Below are 22432 nucleotides of genomic sequence, written 5' to 3' on the forward strand. Positions count from 1 at the left end.
GATTAAAAATAACTAAAGTGATATGAGGAAATAGCGGCTATAAATGCGTTTGTATTGATATGCTAAAGTACGTTCACTGTTGCATGAATCGATGATAATGATATCGTGGTAGGAGAAACATGACAAGAAGTTTCGAGATTGACTTGTGGTGAAGGTTGTAGTGTTCTATGAATTCACTGATTTCGGACGAATAACACACTGGCTTTGTTCATATCGTTATACCGACGTACTTAGTTTAGTGTCTGAAAATTTTTAGAAAACTTATCTGTATTTTTTAATGTGAAATTCTATTACACATGAAACAAGTTTTATTACATTAATTCTGTTTATCGTAACATGAAAAATGGAACCTTCTTCTGTAATTCTTAATACTTGTGTCAATTTTGTAATTATTTTCATTCCGGACCATTAATGTAATTAAATATGAAATATTTACAATTCTATATTTTTTAATGAAGAACGAAGCTGTTCTGTATAAAACAGTTCAGAAAATTCATGCTATTATATTAAACCCTTGGTACCTCTGATTAGCATAACAATAATTTGAAAAGCTTTAAATTAATAAATAGTGTTACAAAATCACTTCGATAATATACATATTTTTTGACGTTAGTTTAAAAAAAAAAGAAACATTATTTACATTACATCGATATGTAATTAATACTTTTACATTCATGGATGATATCATGGAGAAATGAATTTTTTTATATCAAATTTTAATTTGATATTATTTTAAAATGAGATTAATTTAATATGAGGCTTTCATTGTAAATGATTCGTACACGCAGATGCACATAGATACTCCACAAAAAACTGAATAAATTAATATCGAAGTGTAAAAGGTCTAAAATGCATATTTTTACGAAGATAAAATTACTCAGCTTTTATATTTTAATATTTCTGTAAAAAAGTATATTTAGAGAATATTTCTAGTTTAAAAATGAGTGATAAATGTAGATAATGTAATCAAGCTAAAACCCCCAAAAATTATATTAATGGTTAGAAGGAAAAGGTTAACCCAAGAACAATATAGGATGTAGGATAGTGCACATGGTACTAAAAACTGCTAGATACATATCATGCACGTGTTGTTCGTTGCTTTGCAGTAATGAGGTGAATAAATGGAGAATATGTAGAAACATATACCCTACTGCTCATAAATATCCGCATATTTTAGTCGATTTACAACGATAATAAAAGAATATTACTACTATAACAAACCATATACTATATCCAGTAATTTAAGGTCAAGTAAACAGAATGAAATCTCGAGGAGTAATATAAGAAGTCTGAAATTCAATTTGACCCTTATTTTTATATTATCTGTGAATATTCTCACAGGACCGATCAGGATTATTTTCCTCGTTCATTGCAAAACTCTCGGTACGTGCAGGCAGTTTCATATAACGCAACTGTCAAGTGTCTATTGTATCGTTGCGATTGTGATTGCTTCCGATGGATCTTCGATGATTATACCCATTAAATTCGTCAGAACATGAACTACGCTTGAAACACTCGCACCTCCACTTAAAAAAAAAGCGTTTATATGTGTTTAAACCACAGTGCTGTCCTTTTACTCCAAGGGGTAGTTTTAAGGCATATTGGACGCAGACAGGTGTGCACATAGCACAGACTTTTGTAGAACAAGGAAAAGCTCTGCACATTATCGTGTGATGAAGGTGACACGACATAGATCTATGTCGAGTTTGTACTAGATGAAGCACAGTTCCTTGCACCTTACGCAAGTCGTCGGACAATAGACAATTGGGTTTACGTTGTGCTTATACAGATTACGTACTGCCGTTTGTCTTCTGTACATTTTCGCACATTCTCTTCACCGACGCTACGTAGTGAGGACTAAGAACGTAGATTTAGTCTTTTTATTTCGTACATTCATCATTTCTTTTAGAAAGGAACTAATACTATAAATTGCGCTTTTAAATGGAGTCATAAATCTGATTGTATTTTATTCATCAAATAATTGTACTAACAAATATTTTTCATTTAGAATTATTTTAAGAAGGTTTTATCTGTTTCTCATATTTCAAGTGACTTCTGTGTAACGAGTGGAACAGAAATTAGTTATTTCTGATAATGTGAGTATGTTATTCACCACTTATGCTGCACTACGTCAGTCTTCGTTCGATGTATGTTTTGTAGCGAAGAAATGCCGTGTTGCTTGATGCTGATTTTATTCTGTAAAGCAATGTATCAGGCGCCGATACTTGTTGTTTCTTCGGAGAGGAGTTTCTATAGTAAAGAAGAATTCCTCCTGGAAGAAGAATAATTAATATTTTATAAGCATTGCACATCGAGGAAACAGTTAAAATCGTTTTGTTGAGTATTCGTTACATTGGAAGAGATATTAAAATTGCTTGTAAATTGTAACGCAGTTGTTTACCTTGTAAATCAGGTTACAATTACAGACTGACATTAAAGGAATCTTTTTTTATTTCCCTTTTTCGTTATAAATCAGTATATGACTTCCAGGTTTGAATTTTCAGAGAGTTAGAGTTTATTCAGAATTATGATAAGCAAAATCATATTTGTGTACTATTTGTAAACAGGTTCGGTGTTGCAACAGTTCCGGTTAACCGAAATAAATGAATAATTTTCGGTTTCAACGTCGGATTAAATAATCAAAAGAGTAGAAATTAGGGGATACTATATTGCACGATATTTCAAAATGTCTCGATTACATTTAACGTTGTACAATAACATTGATATCTTTTTGCCACATTGCTGCACAAATGAATAAAGTGGAAGCGTAAATGTGGGTTATCTAAAATATTTCTCCTTCATCTCTATACTCTACCAATACCTTCCGATGTTGCTACCGTTTTGTAAATAATCAGTTATCATGCCGCTCGTGCTTCATCTTCTATACGAATCAAGCTTTAAGAATACCTTAATGAGGATGTTTTAAAGTATACACGCAAAATGTTATGAGGTAGCGTAGTTACGAAATCCTATTGGCTGAGAATGACTACTCTCATTGCATTCGCTTGTGGCCCCTTACCATTAATGCAGGCGTACGCGAAGAATTTTTAATGTCGATTTCCTCGAAGACAAAGCTTGGTCGTTTCGTCTTATTTTAGCCCATCGCAACTATCTTTTTATATCAGTCTACTTTATGTTAATCTAGACGAACACTTTCTACAATTTTATATTTAATAACTTCGAACCTTATTATTTTTTGTTTCTTAATCTGAAATTTGTGCCATCAACTTTAATAAGTTCGTACATAGAATGGAAAACATGACAGCATACGCAGTACTGAATTTTAGATGGTCTCTGTATAAAGTAGAGAAACGATTACGACGTACTTCACTTTGCGCGTCTAGCAGCAACTGTAGTGAAAAATCCAGGTGTTTCATCGCCGGTTTGCGTCTTGCCGTTATACCGAACGATCGCAGTAAGTTGTTACTTAAGATACGGCGTTCGAAGTTTGTAATATAGAAGCTACCCCTTTCCTCCAGAGATATCTTTCGAGCCATTATCCCGTCGTACGTTCTACTTGTTTGTTCCGTTGGGGTGAAGGTAGCAGCGGACGTTTTACGAGGAGAAAGCACGAAGAATGCCCCGTTCACGAAAAAGCTTAATTTTCCCATCTAAATGCATCCGGCGTCGTTGCGACTAAATCTTCACCGTTCATGGGAGACTGTTAGCATCGTTGCCTCCTCCTGGTAGCTTTTGACATAATAAACCTATCTTAGGGTTAATTCTCGTCTTACTGCTTTCTCTCTCTCTCTCTCTCTCTCTCTCTCTCTCTCTCTCTCTCTCTCTCTCTCTCTCTCTCTCTCACTCCTTGCTTTCTACGCTCTCCCAATGATATTTCCTGTTCTACTTTGGTAACTTCCCCATCAAAGTAGTTGTGCGAGCGCTCCATCGAACTTCCTCGAGTTTGCAAAGTAATCAGTATTTAATTTCGGGAAATCAGAATACAATCTTTCGCGGAAACGTGTGTTACGTAAAAATGCAATTTTTAACGTTAAATTTTCTTAATATTCTGATCATTGGTGAGTTGAATCATTTAAAATTGGTAAATTCTTGATCAGAACTCAGGGAATCCAGATGTTTTGTATTTCCACAGGTAATTATTTCTTAATTGCGGGCGCAGGTAGTAGGGGCAGGAAAGTAGAAGTTGGCAAAGTCTATTTCTACCTTTCGCGTTTTTGAATTGCCAAACTTGTGAATATCGTCCGTGCGAATGTTGTTACAGTTTATAATTTCGCCCAGTGTTAATTGAGAAATTTTTATTAAGAACAAACAGGTTGGTGAAATAAATTAAACGCATGCCTGTGATGTTGGATCGATTAAAAAGAAAATGTGACAGTTAGGATTTCTGAACTGGCGGAAGTACTTAGAAAATTCAAATGTAGAAAAATCGATAGCAAGAGTTGAATAACGAGGACGTACGTAACTAACGAGCCGGAACGAATCTCAGTAGCCGCAGGTTTCGCAATAATTAAAAGGGGGTCGTTATACTCTATACCGTGATTTGCCTCTAGACATTCCTTTTTTTCTAATTTTCACTTTTCCCTCCTTTACTTTCCCTATTCTAGTTTAAAAGAAAATTTTATTACATTCGCGTGAAACGGTTTCGATAGAATACGCTTACGCAAACTTATTTTGCGTGAAAATGCTACAAATATTTATTTATGCCCTAAAAAATGTTGTCGAAATTATGGTCTAACTGGAAGAAGGAGAAAATATAGAGCAAATATCAGACAGATTTGATCGATAGATTGACAAATAACAGATTTAATTGTTCTAGTCTATTTGACTACTTATACATTTTGTAGTCATAGTGAATAAATAGTTCGTGAGAAGATAATGCAGACTTTCTTGGGGCTAAGAGAGAGCAATAATTGAATCTCGATTCGAGGTCCTTTAATTTGTCGGGCAGGAGTTTGCGCGAGACAATTCACGCAAATACATTATTGAAACGTATTGCATTACTTTCGACCCAGCTTGCGCAACTGTTGCCCGCATGAAAGAATAATTAAATTTTCCGCAGCTTAATAAAAGGATTATGCAGGCTTTCGAGGACATTGACATCGCTTATTAATAAAACCATAAAGTCCCGAGATAGTCAAGTGCACCTGCACTAGACAGATATTAAAATTCAATTCTCGCAGAAGTTAAGCTTCTTATTAAACTGATTTCATTGCACGTTGTTAATTTGTTATTATACGTGCGATCACACCTCCTTATTCAATCGCAGCTAGCATTAATACGCAATCACCCTGTTGAACGTAAAACACGAACGAAATTTTGAAGTTTACATTTACTAAATGAATTTCATTTTCGTGTGTTGCAGATACTTGCAGTTGTAGTCTAATCAATCGTGCCTTGGCATCATGCGCCACTTGAGAATCCAATTTTATAGTGAAAACCGACGATAAGAGGGAATCCGACAGAACGACTCGCGTGTTCAAATAACTAAAAGGTTGTGTATCCACGAATGCATCTGATAATATACGAGATTCGAGACTTGTTTGGTTTACGACAATGACGGAAGCCAGTGTGGTTCTCTTGAATAATCGAAGAGCGAGCCCTGCGGGGCCAGCAGCGTGGCAGAGATGAGATTCTGCGAGGACGCGCGTTTACCAGCCCAGTCTTGTACGAGACGCTTGTGTCTCGTCTGGGCTAGGAAACTAAACACGGTATTAAGAAATAAAAACGTCGATCAGAGGGAAAATGGAGCACAAGCAAACAATCTTGCTTGCACCGGCATTGAGCAACAGCAGCTGTTGGCGGAGAGACGCGCCCGAAGGCGCTTGGACTGGCCCAGGCCCAGGAGAACTGTTACGCGCCGCTCTCATCCTCTTGCTCAGCCTTGGTATTCTATGTGCGAATTTGCTAGTTATATGCGTCATCAACAGTAGACGATACAGCAAATACATCCATGCACAGGTTAGTAAATTGTTTAAACAGCTTTGTTTCTTAGAGTACTCTGTTAGTTGTTTTGTACGTACATTGCGATCAACTAATTAACATATGTTAATGAAGGATACTAAATCAAGGATACTAGGGTACTTCTTTAATTTTAATCAATTCTTCTTCTATTTATAGCTCATTCTTGTGCTTTATTATGGAATACAACTGGCTAATAATTTAGCAATTGTTTCATTAATGATATTACGAACAAATACTTGTGCATTGATCAAAAAAGTTGGAAAATTTTTTTTCATTTGGATTAAATTTTTTATTTTTTTGTTACGTTATTATCCTCAAACGATCCATCGTTAAAAATACGGAATTGAATAAAAAATACAATCGTCAGAAATTATAACATGTATTTCTTAAGTTAGTGTAACACCATTCAGAATCAAGAAGTTAGACTAACAAGGAGAGTTATTCAACCTCGAAATTCTGATCTTAATGGAGCTCTGCGTGCATCTAGAGCATAATCAAGTACAGATACAAAGAAGAATCTTTTTCCATCGGAATATAAAGGGGTGAGATCAGTCTCTAATTATTTTCGCGGCTTTTCCTCTTTTGGACAAAATACTATAATAATACCTATGGATAGAGCAAAATATTAATCACATTATTTGCTTTGATGTCATTAATTTAATTTTTCCTGAAATGTATTGAAAGATTTGTTACGTGTCTTCGAAGCATAGCTCTCATTGTCGGTTTTAATATAGATTTTCACTACTATCCGTCTGGACTCACTCCATCTTGGTTTTACTCTACTCGAAGTTTTCCTTGTGTTCCGGATCAAGTAAATCTCTCAGAAATCCCCTCGTTGTATGATTGATATTATTGTAATTAATATCATACCATAATTATAAAGAAATTTTGTACGATATTAAATTTGTGTGTGTATATATAATACGTAAAATGTTCCATCTAGTATAACTTAAAAAATTTGCTTCTACACTTTTGTCTACTTTTTGAAATATCACATTTTCTTCTCAAAATGGGTCGAGTTGATTAACCTCATGCTTGAATACACCGTCCATGTTCATTAACAGCGCGTAGTAATGAACGAAGTTTCAAATTGCTTGTGCTTAAAATTAAACCATTTTGGCTTTTTCAGCATTTTCTCTTTAACTCTTTTCTTTGAACAGAATTTTTCTGGCTATCAACCAATTTTACGCGTAAATTACAAGCGTTCATAGTTCTCATCATTTTTCGAAAGGTTAGTAGATTTGTGATTGTTGTATTCACACAATAGTCCAACGATAGCTTTTATATCCACCTTTGATCTTTTACTTTCCGCACTCGTATCTCTCTTTCAACAAAGAGACACTTGCCGTCATTCGTTTTCACGAGCGAACAAAACAAGTTCCCATCCCAGCAAACCCCTTTTTGGCTACATAATTGCGAATCCTTTGTACGAAATGTAGCGTGAAATTTTTTCCCACGATGACAGCAGGCAATGGTATTTTTGTAACTTTTTTTCGATCATCTCCTAATGTTTCTCCTTTTGATAACAGTAATTGAGATCTCATCGTTTGTATTCCCAAATATTGGGTTCTCGGGATAATTTAACCGACGTTGCAGTTACAAAATGGTGGCACTCCCTGGTTGAAATTTACGATGTACTGTTACACGGTGCGCAATCGTCAAACCGTTAAATATTACACACGTGCGATATCGAGCAGTTATCTCTTGGCAATATAATTCTTGGTCCACGCGATATACATTCGTGTAACGATACCATGGATCTCTGTAATCCTGCGTTTCACTTGTCGCAACTGTTTGTTCTAATACTGTCTAAATGTTTATCTGTAATCCCCGTGTAGCATAAATAAAGGGTTGACGGACAATAGGATTCGGCCAGGGCTTAACCATCGTGAGGATTAATCTCTATCCTCGACTCACAGCATTTTACTCGAGCATGTTCTTTACGTCTGCAACGAATTAAGAGGAAATTGTATTTGATGAAAAGTAAACGAAAAAATAAGATAAAAAGAAACGTAGAGGAACATTTTTCTTTCTTTTAATATTGATGTAAATTACATTACATAATTTAAATACGTATCGCATGATACGCTTATAAAAATGAATACAACATTTAAAATATAGGATATTATTATAATGTAAAATAATATATTACAAAGCACACATCGTAATAAAAATTCTGAATAATCGTACGTTTTAGAAGTTTCAGTAATAATGTTTAAAATATATCAAATACAATCAATTGATACGAGATGGTCTTCAATGGAGTCCATTTAAAATTGATTTGCACATAAATAGCACCCCCAACAATGTAATCTAAACGATCAACAGGTTCTCTTCAACTTTATTCCAGCCAAAGTACTTACTGACGAGTTTGGCGAGTAACGATCTTGCTATTGGTCTCCTGGTTACACCATTTGGTTTCCTACCGGCCGTCTACGGATGTTGGCCTTACGGCGAAGTCGTCTGTCAAATACAGGTAAACTGAAACTTTAAAATATACCTATCTGCGTACAGTTAAGAAGAATACCCCAAGTAATGTTGAGAACAACAAGTCGTATCTTATTTTTCTGGAACTTATTAACATTCAAAAGTTCGCATACTTATTTTAATGAAATATATTTCCTTTCAAAATACAGACGCATCGATTATGTATAGGGTAGAGTGAGAGATAAATTCACTTTATCAAGTCAATGGCGGAAGTTTTCCTGTTAATGATGACATAACGTGATTAGAGATCGCCAAGTGTATTGGTCATAAAACCACCAGAGAGCTTCAGCGAATGAAATCTAGTAGAGTCCGATTGATTGGGAAAGAACGAAATCTATTTGCTGCGCGATGTCGGTACTTTTATATACCCCAATTCCACTTCTTGTTTTCGATCGGAATTGCGGTTACTATTGCCGGGGGATCATAAATTTCGGACCGATTATCACTCGAGGATGTGCATCAGACAGTTTGATTCATCTGTCCGTTTATATCGTCGAGCAGCCCCGAATAATTTGATATCGCGCGCATCACGTTTATTATCGAAACGCCATCGACAACCTCGTTAAAATGCGAGGAGAAGGTATTCGAAATGAAATTATTAATAACAGGGACTACTGTAGGTAAAGTTTGTCCCGTGTAAAGTGGTAGAATTTTGCGATATCGTTATTTCGAGAAGTTACTTATAATATATGTAAATAGCCTTAACCAATTTTCGACGCGGTTTTGTTCCGCTCGTTTGAATATCGATAACTTGTATCACAGACTGTAGCATCCGATGAATTTGCGGTTTGTTGCCACGAACAATCAACAGCATGCAATTTAATTCAGCAAGACACATGGAATTAGAACAATGTTGGACATCAATCGCGCGATTAACATCGTAACAACCGATTGATTGATTAATACTTACTGATAAAAAGAGTTGAATTGGTAAAAATGGTTATCAATTTAAACGATTGATAAAATTAAACACCAATCGCTAATTATTAATACGAACAATTTCAGATGGAAGACCGTTATTATAAATTTTAACATTTCATATATTTTATGCATAATATCGATACTTTCTTTAGATTTGTTTATATATAGAAAATGGAAAAATTTAGTTAAAGAAATGGTTACTAATAAGAAAATGATCGTAAAAGAAGCTTATAGAATCTGCGCATTCGGGAACGGAAAATGAAGACGTTGAAGTTAAATGCTGAAGTTTTACGTCGCGATGCTCCAGTGCTAATTTGAAACTTCACAAATGCAAGATCACGAAACATGTCGCTGTAAATTACTCCGTTATCGTTAAAGAACGTTGAAGTCGAGGAAGAAGAAAAAAAGTAAAAGCAACGGCAAGATTATGATCGGGAACTTCGATAAGGTGTAAGTACCGACTAACGGAAGAAATACCGGAAACGGTACCAACTGCAGGAAGCACAGCTGCAAATTCCTGGTGGTGATAATTTCCTTAGCGCGGTATGAACAGGCTGCTGACATTTCCCACCCATTTTTCTTCGATTTCCGGCAGGAAATTCCTGAACACGTAGGGGTTGCTGTACTACGATTTAATATGATAAGGCATTCGGTCCGCCAAACAGTTTTCTTAGTCTTTTCCAACGTATGATTTATATTATTACAATACATAATCAATCAATTACCTGAAAAGTTCCACGAATATTCATAGAATCTGAAAGTAGACAATAATACATATGAAAACATAAATCTAACTTGCATATACTATACATCCGATTACGAAAGAAGTGAAAGGATTAAGGTATGTGCAATACTAGAATCACTGTGGAACACAGATTTTTATAATCTTATCAAGAATACGTAAGAATACGTAAAAGTAAGAAGAGGTCAAGACATTCAATTTTTGTAAACAATAGAAGAGGTTAGAAATTTTATTGTATACTTCTTGGAACTTTTATAGCGGTTTGTGTTACGAAGGTTTTTGTTCTTTTTACGAAGACATCGGTTCGGATCGTAATCTTGTTTACAAAAACAGCTGGCGAATCTTTACTCTAGCTGAAGTTTGAACAGCGATTTATAACCGTGGTATCTGTTATGATATTCTATCGGAAGGGTTATGCGCTTGCTCGTTTAAGGGTTTTTTTTTAGCGCGCGTCGTTCCTTCGCGTTCCATCACAGAGCATCGGAGTAAAGAAAAGAAGAGATCCTAACTTTATCTTTTTTTGGTTATGTGCAAGGTTAGTTTTATTATAGCATTCTCAAGTTTAAATTATTTATTTATTTATTTTTATTTATTATTAACTGCTTATTTTTATTTTTAAGAAATAGTATACAGTTTATTATACTAAAATTAATTTATAATTAGAACTAGAATTAAAGAAAAGCTTTAGATAAAAATAGTTGTATGTTAGATTATACAATTAGATTGAATGTTGATAAACCATGAGCTTTAATTGTAGGATATAGACAGAGTACGATTGCTACGAATGTGATTTTTGTTTGCTAAATTTTGCGCAGAAAATATTCGAATATTTCAAAACTTGTACAACTCACTTAGCTGAGTTTTTCGTCCCTTCGTCGAGAAATCAGTAATTCTTCAAGAACTGAATAAGGGAAGTATTTGAGAGACGGCGGAAGGTGGTTAACAAAAATTTGTTTAAAGTTTGTCCATAAATTTCTCGAGAAAACTATGAAAAATTTATTTCTGGAACTAATAATGATTAATTGGTAATATCGACACAATGGTATTGTAGCGGTGACAGTAATGTCATGGCGTTACAAGCACAAAGTTAAACGTTCAAACTCCACTTCTATGATATTTATTCTCGTTTACTTCAGCTGAGATTTATGTGTGTACATATCTTCAGTTTAACTCTCGATAAATAATACATGAAATATTTTATTTCTCAACTGTAAAGATACCATTTTGTAAAGCTGTGAAGCTTCGTGATGCTTTTAGCGGTATACCACCAATTTTTAACTCTTTTTAAAGCTTTCACTTTTCTTCAGTAACAGTAGTTTCCTCGTATTTAGTCATCAGAAATGAAAACGTAAATTATCGTTTATCAGCATTACGTTTCATCTACTTTGGGTTTTGATTCCAATGGTAACGATTCATGATAGCATACGAATACGTTTTAGTGATCGCTGTAGGGGGTATGTTAACGTGATTCGTTCTCGAAGAAACGATGTTCCTTCGAACGAAAGGATCCAGTCGATCGTTTTGTCTGAGCCGAATAAGAGTTAGCCTGATTTTTCGCGAAAGTAACTATCCGAGGCTGAAGGGCTGTGAATTGCGCGAAGGGGCGATTGAGTAAATTCGTTTTGTGGTGAAAATATTCGGTTAAGGTCTCTTGGGAGTGTCTCGAGGATAGCTGGAAACGAGGCCAGGGCGATCCTAGCCCCTCCAGATTATCAGAGCTTTTTCCTGGCTGTACGCCAACGGTCACCATAGTAACCATCTTAAACGTATACTACCCTCTGACGTCTCTCACCTCGCGCCCCTTTCTTGGTGCCCGCTACTTTATGGATACACAGGCGTCACTGATTCATCGAATCACGTTGTCGCCTTTGGCACATCGTATTCGAGACTACATACTCGACTTCAAGTGAGAAATGTTCTTCATTCTCCTTAAGTTTGTTTGTATACAAAATCCAGTCCCGTATATTTAGTATGCAAAGAACGCGGAAAATATCATCTCAACTGTTACTCTATACGTATAATCGTTGAATGTACCAGTACCTTTGACTCGAGTTGTGTAAGACAAGCCACCGTCTGGGTAACTGCACGTAAAACGTTCGAGAACGGATTACGGTGTTCAGTAGATTACGCATGACGCGCAAGGGATAATATCCCTCAAATACCACAGTATGCGCTTGATTCAATTTTGGTACACATGGATTAGCCCACACCAGAATTGTCTTTCGTTTATATTTACATTGGACTTTGTATATCAATTTTTTTAACATCATTTTTCAATTTATATTTCATACGCGTGTAGATAAGGAAGAAAGGGGAATGCATGTATAGATATTGAAAAACGAGAAAGCATGCGTTATTCAAACAAATTAGGTTGGAATAATCCAGTTTAATGATATTTAAAACGTGGAGGCCAGATTGTATAAAAAAATTGGAAAATTGATATATACCATCGATTCGTTTTTTGAGAGTGTAAATGCAAATCGTTATTATAATTTAGCGTTGAAATATTGCTATGCAATGCACCTTTAGTATACTTAATCGGTTGGTTTATCTAACTCAGCAATTTCGAATTATTAGCAAACTATTTTCTGCAAAAGGTGTGAAACGAGGTTTGCCACTTTAAAAAGGCATTGCTTTCTCAATAATTGGTTTTTTCAGCGTACCAAAGTTCGAAAGTTATTTTAACGAGAGAGTTTCTATTGTTTCGAGGAAATTAAAATAGTATCGAACATAAAGTTCAAAAAAATATCGAAATACAAGTAGGGCAGAGTGGTATTGAAAATTTGTATATGTAGATCTTAATTTCCTTTTTATAAATTTATGGATTCGCAGGATTTTATTCATATTTTATTTCTACATGAATATTGTATCGAAAATAACACTGTTTCGTAGAAATTCAAATTACTTTAAGTAATAGATGTAACATGTTATTTGAAAATTTTCTTTCTCTGTACCTTTACCTACTTTGTAGATGTTCTTCTTGAAGAAAAGTACTTGTGAAAGTAACGTAATAAGATACAATTTCTTCAAATAAAAATAACTTGATATGAAAGAAGCTATTATATATAGTTACAACGATTTTTTTTACTCAATCAATAACAGGGTGCCGAGAATATTTCTATTCTTTATAACGTATTATATCTTTTTATTTATGTTTTAGTAACGGTTCTTATAAAGCGAACACAAATGCTTGTCACAGAATATCATTATAAAGCCGTTATAACAGTATAGTTTTCATAAAGAAGTTTGTAATATGAATGTACTTTTATAATTTTAATTACAGATTAAGTTGCACGTTTAATTCACTTTGTTACATGGGAGATTCAGATGCAAATATCTAATTTGACCATTGTTTTTAAAACATTTGAACAGCACCACTTGTTATTACACAAAGGTAATAGTCACATATATAAATATTGAACAAATTTAATTGTACGTTTGACAGTAGTGTCGCCGAATTAATGCAGTTAATACGTAATACACGTAATATATATTTCATAATTTTATATTTAATCGATTTGGCACACAGCAAACATAATTAAATATTGAATATACGAATTCCAACCTACGGCCCAGACTCGTAATAAATTTGAGTAAAATTTAAAGTTGATATGTGCATATGATTGTAATGAATTTTGTATAGTTAGGATTTATTGCAACATTTGAACCATTTTAAAAAATTCTTGAAATACAATTATGTGCTGTTCAATGATTTTACATATTATTATTTTATATACGACTGTATTTGCTTTCAGAAAATTGTTGTGGACTGTTTTTTCAACAAGCATCGATTAGTCTTTTTTATTATTGTTGATTAAATACTACATACTACTACATAATAATAATAATAATTTTGTAAAAGTCTTTTAAAAATGTTCCGAAAATTTGACTGTTTTAGGCACTTCTTAGAGGAGCTTTAACTCAACAAAGTGCCGTTATTCTCGTCTGTATGGCAATTGATCGTTACGTGTGTATGCTGCACCCACATCATTATCACAAACACACATCTAAAAAGGTATGTTCTTTAAATTATGTTTCATGTTTTTACTTGTATCGTGTTCACATTTATCTGCATGACAATCTGTAACTTGTAGCTGCTTTTGTCGTTTTTCTCAAATTCTAATAATTTTGCCTGTAGAAAATTACAAAAAGATCATTATATAGTGTACAAATGATACACAAGTAAGAACAGTTCTTTTGAACGAGAATATAGCAAAGATTTTTAAGTCAAAGTGTCTGAAGAATTGAATAACGGATTGAACGCAGTCTTTTCATGATTCAGAAATGGTATTCAAGAATTTGATTAAAGGATATCAAATAGTAACGCTGACGCAGACATTTTTGAGGAATTGTTCTCTATGATAATGGTATTCTGCGGCACTAGATGGCAACACCTTCAATTAAAATAAAAAACTGAAAAAGCTTCTGTTTTTAAAACAAGTGATCAAGTTTGATCGTAATTATTTTGTTTCATTTTTACTACAGTCAGAACATTTTAAGAAGTTTAACGATATCTTGCCTAAATTAACAGCTATCTAAGGTTTAAATTGTTCTTTTTTCACTTAAAATACATACATATATAGTATAAAATTCAACATTCCCTTAATAGTTTCTCATTGCCAATGACAATCCAAATTCGCATGCACTAAGTAGAATAGACTCGAGATTTATGGATCAATTTTCTCAAATGAAGGGATCACTGCACTCTGCGAGTTGTAGGACAAATGCAGCAGTATTTCGACGAACACTGTGTGAGCTTTCCAGAGAGAATTTAAATTTAAGGAATCTGCATTAGGCAATGCATCATATCCAGTAGTTAAGCTGTACAGTCTGGGCTTAGTTTTTGGATATATTACATATTGCATAATCTATTGCTAGTTTAATATTTATTAATATTTGATAAATATGTATCAATATTTTAATTTGAAGTGGATTGTTTTACATGTGGTTGTTTTGCATGTACACAGTAATAGATAAAAAAAAGTTGAAAATTCTAGAGATAAGAGAAAATATTATATAATTTTTCGAAAAGGGGCTATATTTTACAATGAAACAAACAGTTATTTATAATAACAAAATCACAGAAATGTAAAGGTATATATATATATAGAATACGAATAGAAATTGTAAACTCTTTTTTATTCAACGTTGTGCACACATAGAAATACCTTCAAATACACGTCGTGGAAAATATATAATAGATAATAATTAATAAAAAATTGTTTCCTAGAATAACCAATGTTTTGTGTTAGATATATGTGTAAAAAACTCAAGGTATGCTATGAAACGTTTCGCACGCAAAGTTTTGCACACTTGACTGAACCTGTGGAGAATAGTAGGGGTGCGTTCGGGCGGAGAATCTCATACACCGTGCCGTGGCGTACACTACAGTTGGTCTCTTGAGAAGCTCACACAATCAGTTCCAGGCTGTAGCTTTGCGCTTTGTGTTTTCTTCCCTTCCTTCTTTTGCTCTTTTCCATTTCTCCAAATACAATTAGTACACTCAGCGTCGCAATTTTTTCGTACACTTTGCCTGGTGCACGTACAAAATCAGTGAATGGATTTCTACGATTTTTAATTCTTCCAATTGTTCACTCAAAACAATTTTTAGTCAAATTACAAAGCGCTCTGATACGTAAGAATTGTTTGAAAATAATATTTATAATAACAAATATTTGTATGTTTCAATTAAAATTTATTCAGTGGTGTCTATGTCCAATTAATTGAAATAGGATAGAATATTAATATAAGTAAAGGTAGTTAATGCAGTGCAAAGTAAGAAAAGAAATTGGGTATAGAATTATAATACGAAAGCGAGATCGTATTCGAGCAAAGGCTTTTCACAGGACACTCGCATACTTGCATTCAAGTGACATACTCGATTCAGTCAATAACTAGCGCGCCTTTCCATACAATCGTTTCTGTATGGATAGGTATAGTACACCTTGCCGATCTCTTAGCTTTTGATATAAAATGCCGAGCTAAGGCAGACACAACGCCTACGCGCCCGTAAATGTATGGCAAATCGATTTCAGAACTATTTTCTGCCTTTTTTTACACGAGGCAATCCATTGGGTCAGTTCTTCCCGCAAGCGTTATCTTCTCCTTTTTTTATCGGGGAGCCAAATCGTCGCCTCTCTTACTTTTACGCGACTGTCGAACTCGTTCCCAATAAAAAGAATCGTATCCAAGGGGTCCTCCAAGACAATCGAGGTTCGGCCTTAAAACAATACGACTTTCTCGAGCGAAAATTTCTGATCGTCTTAAATTATACATACTGCAGCGAAATTTCTGCCAGATCGTAAAGTCTTAGACTCGGTTTTCATACCGTGCTCGATATCGAGAATCGCACTCGTCGGATACGATAATATCGTATTCCATTGTCCAAATTGCGATTACGCCGACGGAATCGATTTTCTCTGACTTACACGTTGGAATGCGACTTTTTCTTGTTCTACATTCCATCAACGAGCGCACTCGCATGTCTCATTAAGTAATGTAACTCTATATGTAACGTGGTTTCTTTTATAATCTATATAATTGTTTCTGTGTTTCTTTTTCCACTTTTCTTTGAAGATATACACGAGTGTTAATTATAAACTTATATACATTGCGTAACGATATCAGTCAGTGAACTTTATTTAATTTGAAGCAAATTAATTTAAACGGTCGATTTAATCGGGTGAGAAAAATGCTTTAACATAAAAGATGAATCAGAATAAGTACGTAATCTAACAATTCGCTGACTCTCCTAGTCAATTCCGGCCGTAATTTTCTGCCAATTGAATGTTCATCGATTCCTACTGCCCTCTTTTCGGGTTTGATTAAAATAAAACTGAACGTTGCATCCCAACTTTAGTTGCAGAATTTTATCGACAGTCTGTAACATGTTTACCAACAATGAATTTTAACATCGCAAAAGTACAGTTAGATATTTTCAAATATAACACATTATTCAAAATATGTTTGATATCAATTCGAACGTTTTCTTTCACGTATTTATTACACTACTTTTAATACAGCTTTGATGAAAATAGTTAAAGTATTAAATAGCTCTAGTACATTTTAAAATTATTGTATAACATGAACTCTTTAGTTGACGTTTAGAATAAGTTAGTAATAAAGTTAAAATAGTGAAAGTTTGCAACTGAAAGGGTGAAACTATCGTGCACTGTGTATACAATTTCGCTGTGGTGTAGCAAAATTGCGTATAAAGTTCACTGCAAACACAACTAAGTTATACTTTATGACAGTGTTTCTTAAAGTGGATCTCGTGGAACACCAGGGTTTTACAAAAACATGCTGAGGCTTCGTAAAACATATTGAGAATATTTTTTAATAAAACTTGACAAAAATTTATCGTATAAAAACACATCAATTTTTATCATTGTCGGAATAATAAATTATTTAAATATTATATAAAAACTATTTTATGGAAAGGAAGCTACATTTGTGTAATATTCTTTAGAATGGGTGAGATATTTTAAAAACATCGTACATACTTTTTGAAGACGTTAAATATATGTATAACAATATCGTTTAAAGAATAAAATATGTGTCACTTATCCTGACTGAACTAAATGTTGAATGCAAGCGTTTTAACCAATTTATTCGATTAATGGTACGTACACTACTCACGAGATTGCCAATTATAATTTCTACACATGTCAAGAACTTCATGACCTGCTTTTGACTTCAAAGCGATCGAACTTAATATTGTTGTCCAATAAAACGTAGGAATGGAAAATTCTTTAAGGGTAAAAAGTTTTATCAGAACTACATTTTCATTCTCAAGAGAAGCAAATGCTACTTACTTTAGTTAAAAAATTACGATTGGCTCTCAGCAAACTTTAAATCAAAGTACACAATATAAAGTATCGCTTCATTAAAGTGCTCGATCGAATTAAATGTTCGCGTTCAGTTTCATTCTTTCAACTTGATCAAATCAACATCATTGTCCGATTAAAAGTAAACTACATGTTTCTCCTTTATTAATCGCCTACACGTCACCTACCAAGTTTCTAAACGACCAGCAGCCATATAACTAAACGCGGAGTTCAAGTTGGTAAATCGAAAAGTTGCACGAACCACAAGAATGTAAATTTCTCGTATTGGAATTCGGACACGATTCGTCGTTCGCAGAGCAATTACATAGTGGTACGGAAGGGTGCATCAGAACCAAAGCACCCCGTCGGTCGTCCGTGCGTTGCTCACGTTTCCCTGGCCGCCGCGTTCGATTCGTGGCGACACGCTGGTTCCAACGACTACGTTGCGTAAGCGGTCATATATCCTCCACGAACCGGTGGTCGACGGCGATACGTTGCGCATTTGCACAACAAACAACGCCGACAACTCCGCGATCCCGTTTGTTCGCTATGTTTTTACGGCCATCCTTTATAATATTTGTGACTCGCGTTGATTTACAGACCTAGCTGAAAAACAAATCACAAGTTGCGGCGAGTTCTGTTGCGCGGTGCGTGTTATGGGCGTGTGGTGTAACAAAATTGGAAACACGGCTCGGTCATCTGACAGGTATCCCAGAAACCGGACGTTGATTTTCATAACAAGGAAACTGGTGTGTCGATGGCCGCGCAAAGTGCAGTTACAGATTGTGAGCCAACGAGTACTGAATCTGTTACGCTTACCCAGAATATATGTATCAAATAATAGGAAACAGTCGCTTTTAGGCTCTTGCCATTAAAATGATTACATCGGATCAGTTTTCACAAGTCATTCGGTTAAACGTCCAGTTGCTACAAAAAACTGTTCCGACCTCACGTTACTAACCCTGCGTTTAATGCACGGAGGTGCAATATAGGTAGCTCCACTGATGACTCCACCAGTGGAAGGAAACGGCCTTCTTTTTCCTTCCTCTTTTTCTTCCCTCCTCTAATTTCCTTACAGCTCCACGAGCATTTAGAAGATCAGCATGATGTAAGCAACTCTCGCATTTACTCGTTAGTTACAATCGAGAGCAGGTAATTGAAAAAGATTGTTCCAGTAGATTGTTCAAGTAGTAAACAAAAAAAAAGCGTGATATAATAAAAGTAGTTTACATGTCTTACCAGTGTAATAAAATATACATTATGTTTACAAGTATCTATGCTATGCAACAAACTCGTTGAAACAGTCGTCAGACGACTGTCTCTGTGATACAAGGACAATATGTACACGTATCATTGCAGAATAATCCAACGCATTGTCTAACGGCATAATTCTTCATTCACACTGGCAAATGTCACGTGTTACGTTCAGAATCACGTTCGGTTACCATCACCACAGAGCGTACCCCGACGTTCGATTGTACTGAGAATAAATATGCTCTCAGATACGATGTCTGAGATACGATCAACGTGATCATCTTTTTCACGGTACCATGTAACCATAATAACGCATATAAAATGCATAGCTCGGCAGTATCGGGAAATAGTCGCAGAACGCGAAACATTGTCTTGTCATAACCTTAGAGCGTGTACTGTCTCTCAGGTAAACGCCCTGTCTTCCTCTGCGGTCGATGATACTGCGGTCGTAGTGCCGATTGTCGACCATTGCCAACGCCCATCATCTATATACACGTCTAGTAAATTTCGATCAATATTATGTACTTTGCATCATTATAAATTACGTCGCGTTGGATACGCGTGGCACGATCAAGTAAGAGATCCGATCTTTGGTCTGAAAATAGGAGGAGTCAATATTTGTGGAGAAAGGATCCCTTTTATCAAATATATATGCTAGTTGCAATAAGTAAATTCATCACCATCGATCGTTTTATCGGCTTTTATTATATTTGAAACGACCTTATAAATTCGATTGTTTAACATAGATTTATGTAACTGCCACATTTTGTTATACGTCATTCATGTAGTTAACGGTTTTTCCTTTTCACGATGGCACTTTGCAGTGAAAGAGCAAAAAACGTTATGGAAGGCTAGGTGCGGAGAGGTTATTGAATTTAAGGGATATTGAATCGAGGAGATTTGTTTAGCTGAAAACTGTTGAACGTGTCGGGAGGAAAGGAGAGAAATATTCGTTCTGGACTGCCGGTAGATTGATTCGATATGAATTTTTCACTGAACTACACTGTGCAGTCGTGGAAAATTTGTCGCATAATATTTCATGTTTATGTTTAAAATTTTTGAGGAACATATTGTAATAATAAACAATTTTTTCGTGAACAAAAATTGGTGACCAAACATCTTACCAGACCTTGCATTGCTATGAACTTGACGAGCTATTTCCGATCGAGAAATTGTTTTCACCCTAGTAAAATTTTTATATCCAGATCATTACTTTGTTTTATTTCTTAGTATGGATTTCATACAATTTTTATTGCTCTCTGTATTTTCTTACAAATCGCGAATATGGAAAATTTGGTCAGTCAAAAAATGGAGAGCCAATTTTGTAGTTATCCGTCACACTTTCAAGCCAACAAGAAACATTGAACACACAGCTGCGAAATGGCAAAGAATTTCAAGTAGAAGTAGTCATCCAGTAGTCATCCCGCGCTCTAGTCAGACGCGGCGTTCCCCTACGAACGCTTCGTATTCTTAAGTGTTTGTGAATTAAATTGCACGCGATATGCGCAATTTAAACTTAAATTTCTGCAAAATATAAGTATTTTGGCAAACGTTATAAAGTATATTACAATAATGGATTTATACTTAGTGTAATTTGAATCTACTCTTCAAAACTAATTCTCACACTACGCTTAGGAAGTAATTACTGTAATTTTTCTTTAACCTGAAATCTATATCAATCACGTTCAACACTTTGCAGCTTCGAAAAATATGATATTAAATAATTTTAATATACATAAGAATATGCTTTCAACAGAGCAAAGTTAGCGGATATATAAAAGCACCTTAACTATAATATTCAAGCATCGTATTGCCTGTTACACGATACAATAGTATTGATCGATTGGTGTTGTATCGAATAACATTTATTTAACTTGCTGAACTACATGTACACGTAAAACAGGTCATAACTCATAATACTATTGGAAAAGAGGTAATTCTTCGTATAAGTGAAATAGAGCGTAAATATTATGACGGAAATGTAGATTTATTTCGCTTATTTTATCCGAAATTCAACGTATCAAATTATCAGGATAGCTGAAGATGAAAAATTTAAATTTGCACAGAATTCTATAAATTTATTGCAAGTTGAATCATTTAAAATTATTCAGTCCTACGCTTGCACATAGCCGCATGAATATGCTGAAGCTTTGACAAAGAAAAAGGAAGAATGATTATTTTCTGTGTATGTGACGCAGTATTACATGCGGCAGGGTTGCGTGGCAGTGATGTCAACCACCTGGATAGCGAGCGTGGCGATTTTTGGTGCTCTCGTACTCCCAAGAGGTGGTTACTACTTCAACGACTCAGGACTTCTCGCCTGCGACCCCTTCTTCGCCAGGGCTTCCCTTAGGTATTTTTCAAACTCACAGTAAATTGCAAATACATATTATCTGTACAGGCTACAGATAGAATTCTATAGTTTTCTATCATAACTGCACTTCGTGTGTATTTCCAAAGTGGTGCTTCAAGAACGTCGCTTCAAATATAATTGTTATCTTTTAAATTTTGCCTTATTTACAGCTTCCACAATCATCTTTTCTCCATTTTAGGTCACATTTGTGGACCTAAACAGTCTGTAGAATCGTCCAAAATGACATTTTAATTTTAAATTTATCACTGAAGCATATCGGTTTCTAATGCCATTATCATATATCAAACTACAGATCAAACATTTTCTGCGTTTAATTATTTTAAAGATAATATTAAAACGTTAAAAACGTATATAAGTACAGTAGATATACAGTAGATAAAAGTGGGTACGATTTTTTCAAATCATGCAAAGCATATTAGGTACTTTACTCGGTCACTTTTTCCAGAACCAATTATGTTATCGCAAGCAAACCGATTATAGAAGTTGTGCATCGAAAGTTTAAAGGCTACAGAAATTATTACGTTTAAACTTTAAAGAGGTAATATCCATTTAGGGAATTCGGAGTAAACTCGGTTATGCTAAATTTTTCATCGCAAAAACCTCGCTCGGAAAAAAAGTCTCGTCCACCGTTTCGATTTGCTTCGAACCGTGGAATTTACACCCCTCGCAACTGTTTCATAAATTTTGATCGGTCCCGCGTACAGGGTGAGTCAATAGCAATTGTTATCTTGAATATCTACGAAACCACGGATGTTGGAAAGAAATTCTCGCAAAAAAATATTGTTTCATATGAAAGGGATCATTATTTCTCAAGTAGATTCGCTTAAGAAATACAATAGAAATCGTTTATAAGTCGTATTTTTACATTTAGACTCGAGGATTTTACATAAGTTAGTATATGCATAC

At 34.7% G+C, this 22432-nt stretch overlaps 1 protein-coding gene across 3 annotated transcripts in view; it reads left to right on the forward strand.

Annotated features, from left to right (window-relative positions):
* The first annotated feature begins 5582 nt into the window (after positions 1-5582).
* The window catches only part of LOC143423752 (trace amine-associated receptor 9), a 47551-nt gene continuing 30701 nt past the window's right edge, over positions 5583-22432 (forward strand). Inside the window, exons 1-4 of one of the 3 annotated variants that reach the window (XM_076895298.1) lie at positions 5583-5919; positions 8273-8398; positions 13971-14087; positions 21351-21505. In XM_076895298.1, coding sequence (XP_076751413.1) covers positions 5704-5919; positions 8273-8398; positions 13971-14087; positions 21351-21505 — 614 coding nt within the window. In that variant the 5' untranslated portion in view covers positions 5583-5703. Of the gene's footprint in view, positions 5920-8250; positions 8399-13970; positions 14088-21350; positions 21506-22432 lie in introns of all 3 variants that reach the window. The other 2 variants (XM_076895299.1, XM_076895300.1) reach the window with 2 other exon arrangements.

Source organism: Xylocopa sonorina, chromosome 5 (genome assembly GCF_050948175.1).
Source record: "Xylocopa sonorina isolate GNS202 chromosome 5, iyXylSono1_principal, whole genome shotgun sequence".
NCBI classification, from domain to species: domain Eukaryota; kingdom Metazoa; phylum Arthropoda; class Insecta; order Hymenoptera; family Apidae; genus Xylocopa; species Xylocopa sonorina.